General features: G+C 41.2%; 1 protein-coding gene across 1 annotated transcript; it reads left to right on the plus strand.

Annotated features, from left to right (window-relative positions):
- Positions 1-313: 313 nt before the first annotated feature.
- Positions 314-689, plus strand: PHALS_08092 (uncharacterized protein; the record flags this gene model as incomplete). Its single annotated transcript, XM_024721674.1, has 2 exons — positions 314-376; positions 417-689. 2 exons carry the CDS (start codon positions 314-316, stop codon positions 687-689), a joined length of 336 nt encoding a protein of 111 aa, XP_024586749.1.
- Between the last annotated feature and the right edge of the window lie 4,241 nt (positions 690-4,930).

Here is a 4,930-nt window from a genome sequence, read left to right on the forward strand (position 1 = left end):
GCACCGCCACAATCTCGTCAATAAACTTAGCGCTTTGTCCAAGTGCCGTGGATACTCTTGGGCGTGCTGTATAAATCCATGCTGAATATATTAGTGCTGGGTGGAACATGTTCGTTGCCCTTTCAATTTTGAGTAAATGCGACGAGCACCCCAAGGCTTATATCAAAGCATTTGTTGATGCTTAGCCGCAGTATCAGCGATACAATAAAACGGCTATAATAACGCAACGTCAAAGGTTAGAATGAGATTTGCTTCTGCCTCCAGCTCATGCTGAAACGCTCTATATCTTTATTTTGATACAGCTACCGACAAAATGTTAATCTTGAAACAGCTGGGCATACTCTCAAGTGCGAAGCTCGTTGTGTTGGACCATCCCGTAATTACCCCATAAGGAATGATGATAAATGGTTTACCAGGCTATAACTGACGATGACGCCACGTTAATCTGTCTCGGTGGTAGTATGAGATCTTTAAGTAAATATAGCCCCATATATTCAGATACTGGTTGTGGCTCTGGTGAGTGCACCAAGCTACAACGTTTCCACATTAATGCGGCTCTTTTTGCTCGTCAAAAAATACAGTTGAGTCACATGTCATCTCTGTTTGGCCACACTGAGCCTTCAAAAAAATTTCAGCGCGCGTCGGTCCATCCGACAGTCTCAGTCGACCGTCTTGGTGATGCTTTTTAAATAACCGCAATTGAATTGAAAGGCTTAAGGCGTTCTGGTGTTTTGGAGCATAATATAGCTCAGATACTGGTTTCAATATAAAAACTTTCATCTCTATCAATATGCTTCGCGTCGGCAAGTGAGGGGTCCTAATATAGCCTAAGTGAGCCCACACAGAACATGTAATATACTCATATCCACTCAGAAATACCGATATGTTGCCTAACCCCCTTTAATCTAATATAGCGAGGGTACAAAAAGCATAAAATAGTAATTAACAAAATTATATCATTTACGTCAAACTTTTCTGTTTCAATACACTGCTATTGTATGCGCTGGATTTTACGTTCCAGCCGTAACATCGCACACGTTGTTGATAATGACCGCTCTTCATTTATCCAAAATTAAACTTGCTTGAAGGTTGAGCCGGGTAGAGATCGGGTGGGCGTTTAGTATAGACCCTTTTTAACCGGGATTTTGCTATCCCGAGGTGGCGTAAGATTCTGCGAAAATTTGTTAGACGATTTTTGGAAAAATGTCGTGATAACATTAATTGCGTGAACAACGCAAAATCAATGATTCAATCGTATAGCTTAGCGCATGTGCATCGAATGGTATTCTTCACCGAGCTAATAGCGCAATCAATTTGGCCGTATGGTATACGGCAATTTGCTTTATATAAAGCTTTCCAAAATTTTATTGGAAAGCGCGGGTGTTAATACAGGTCAAATGCTAGAGAGTAGTCATGCTGGAGAAAAATAGCCATGTTGCAGAATGTCGGAGAAAGACTTGGTCTAGAAGCCTTTTGTTTTATCTCTGCCGGAATAATTCTTGCTGACAGCAAGAGGATGGATCATTTTTCTCAAGCGTTTTACAAGATTAGTATTTGTTGATGTGTCTTTTCGAAAGAATAAATATAAAATTCATAATAGTGTACTATCATTTTACCGTCAGAAGTGGCAGGCTATCGACAGACACCAAAGTACGACGAGGGATTTCTTTTTGATAACTCTCAAACGTGCGCACATATTTGCGTTACCAGTTGTGTATGTTGGGCCACCTGTGCGTCTTTCTCTACTTATATGTCCACCCAGAGAATTGATATGTCATTCAAACAAAATTCTGTTTTTTGCGATAGGAACAATCGCACAATGAACTTTATGTTATATCCCATCAAAAGCAATGCAAGCGCGCTCATTAATTAAGTAACATCCAATTACAAAACGCCTTGCTTCCCAATTTTTCAGTTTTACGATACGTGGTATGTCCTCCCGACGTCAGGAGGATAGCATCAGTATTTTTTGGGTACAATCTCCGTTATGGGATAACATGTAGTTTGTGCGACGTGAAAGCAGTTTCTTCTCCCAATTTTGCTGAATAGGAACAAACTACACACAAATCTTATACTCGTGAAACAGCATGTACCATCATTCCCATTCTGAGAGATGCATGGTGATAATGTCGTCGTACGTAATGACGCATGGTCTTAGTCATCACGAATGATTTCAAGCCGAGCGGGTGTACCCTTAATTGAAAAAAACATTATTATAACAAGTACCATCTTGACGTAAGCAGTAAATTTATCTTATACAGTTCAATCTGGCACAACTAACGCATACAAGTCTACCGTCAGTAGCACGAAGCACACTGCATCCAATGGCAAAGGTCAATGCAACTTAGACGAAATCAGTGGTCGATACTGATCCAGGAAAGCCAGAATCAAGGCCCAAAAATGGCTTATCTGGTTAAACCAGAAACCAAGCCCTCAAGTGGCGTATCGAGGAAAGCTAGAATCGAGGCTCTCAAGTGGCTTAACTTAGCGGCAAGGAAAGTTTTCCTTGCAAAATTCGAAAAGAAGACGTTCCATACTGGCAAAGGTTGCACAATCGTTGTGCAAATATTTGGCCAGACCAAACCGCACTCAAAATTCACATTGAAAGAGTGGCATCGGCCAACTGCAATGGTCATATCCTTTGCCGATTCTACCCAAAGATCATGCTTTACAATGGAGCAGCCCAAGACGGGTGGGTTCTCGTAAGAGTCACGACGCATATGTAAACATTGATAAGCAGCTGATCAACGTACATACGCTTAAACATACCTCAGGATCTAAATTTACGTTTCACTCGCCATGCCTAGCATGACTATCGATGAATATATCGTTGAAACTGGTCTGTGCATATGCACGATGCAGCTAAAAGGTTTTTGCGAGCATATCGCTGATGCATACGACAGACGCTGGGACGCTTTTAGAGTGTCCCACTCGGTGCATTCAATGCATGTCCTCATTCAAATGCGTTGAATGAGGAGTCACCACTTTGTACAAGTGAATGATAACGCCCATCGGCTACGTCGAGAATATTTTCATACTATAAGCCATCATGCCTTTCCATACAGCACTCTTTTCAGGATAATTTTATGCGTTGGACCAGCTTTCCGAAGAGAAACAGTATTTTACACTTCCCGTTAGCTTTTCTGTCTCAAAAAGCTGACACCGAGTGGGATTCGCACGAAACTGGGCTCGCTCTTTGCATATATAATAGCATCTATGACATTACACGGCTACTTGCTAAAGCTGTTGACAAGTACAAAATATTTGACTCCAGGTATCAGTAAATGTATATATTCGAGGGTAACACCCTTGACGAGTCTCTGGTTACCGTCGTTTGCTCGATTTATTTTCCAACCGCTGTATAAAAACAAACGTGTTTCCAAAGCAAATTGACACACTCAAGCAATACAAAGGTGATATAGCGCCAGAATAGCATATTATTCTGATTTAAATCAGAGCGACAACAGCCCGTTTTTCAGCTGTTGTAGTGAAGTACAGGTGACACACCAGCACCTTCTTACCACTTTAAAAGCAAAAAAGGACAATTACGGTTCAAATGACAATGTTAGTTTGCAAGACAAGTACATTGCGGCCATCATCCTGACGCTTTTTGCCACCCCGCATCCAGATACGGCAGATACCCCTGAGCCGCTGTATAAAGTAAGATAAATTTTGGTTGCCGTTTATACCTTCCTACTGCTCTTACCATGAGCATGCTTCATAGGGCGACTTTTGGAGCAGATTTGCGTTAGAGGAGGCTGGCAAACTAACCAAGATCTGAACCATACGCGCAAAAAGCGCAATAATAAAGGATTATGTTAAATTTTTTTGATGAGACACAATTGCCAAGGATTTTTAGTTAGATACTGATAAAAAACCGTGTACCAGCGCGAAAGCATGGGGATTAAAAACCATGTTCACCGCAACTCATCGTCAATAAATCTAATGCTCATTGTCATGGATGGGTTACTGGTTTGAATATGATCTATTCTCCGTGGAGTATGAAGCACAACAAACGATTAATACCAGTTATAATATGAATGACATCATATTTGCAGCTGCAGTCGTCATGATACCTGATCGCCACGATTAATAGTCACATATGGATTAGATTCTACCATGGAAGTTGCAATGACGTTGAAGTCCACCTTACACGAAGGAGGCTTGATGCCAGAATTCAGCGTTAACAAATTTCAGAGTGCGGGTTTTACGGTTCAGCCAGGAGGGAAAGTGTTTTCCTTCTTGTACTAGCCATCCAGCTTGTTCTTCTAACACATTAAAATTAATCTATTATAACGATAATTCTAACCATTTTCTGTTTATGTATCCATCGTACGCCTAGTTGTATTGCTTGACGTGAGGCTAACAGCCCATAGGTTCATGTATATCCCTTTTACAGAATCTTATCATCTTCATTAGTAGCGTTACTACGGTACTTCCAAAAATTCACAAAATATTAGATGAAGTTTGAGTTTCGTTTAATCGTACACAAGTGTAAGGCTTAAGTATACAAAAGTACACGAAGTACCTCATTACAAGCTCCCACTTATGCCACATTAAAACTCAAACTTTTTTTGTAGTGCTCCAGCTAATTGATCAATCGTGAGAACGCATTGCGTTTTAAGTCACTTCATTTCTTGTACCCTTTCCTTGCATTGCCTGCTCCTACAGGTATAGTTACTTCAAGAGTCTCCTCATTTTCTTACTGTCGATATGGCGTAACGATAGGCGGGCTCTTCTAGGATAAGCATTTATGGCTAATTCTTGTGAAGAGCTAAAGCTGTTATTGATGTGAGCGGCCAGAATTACTGTCAAGGTATCTTTACAACGCTTTTGGCCTCACTGAGAGTGAGGAGGAGGCGACTTCGACGCTCCGCCCCCCCCCCTCTGCATGAATTGGTGAACTCTGTGCTCATTCTCTTTGGGGGAC

This window comes from Plasmopara halstedii, assembly GCF_900000015.1.
Source record: "Plasmopara halstedii genome assembly, contig: Scaffold_3124, whole genome shotgun sequence".
Lineage (NCBI taxonomy): Eukaryota > Oomycota > Peronosporomycetes > Peronosporales > Peronosporaceae > Plasmopara > Plasmopara halstedii.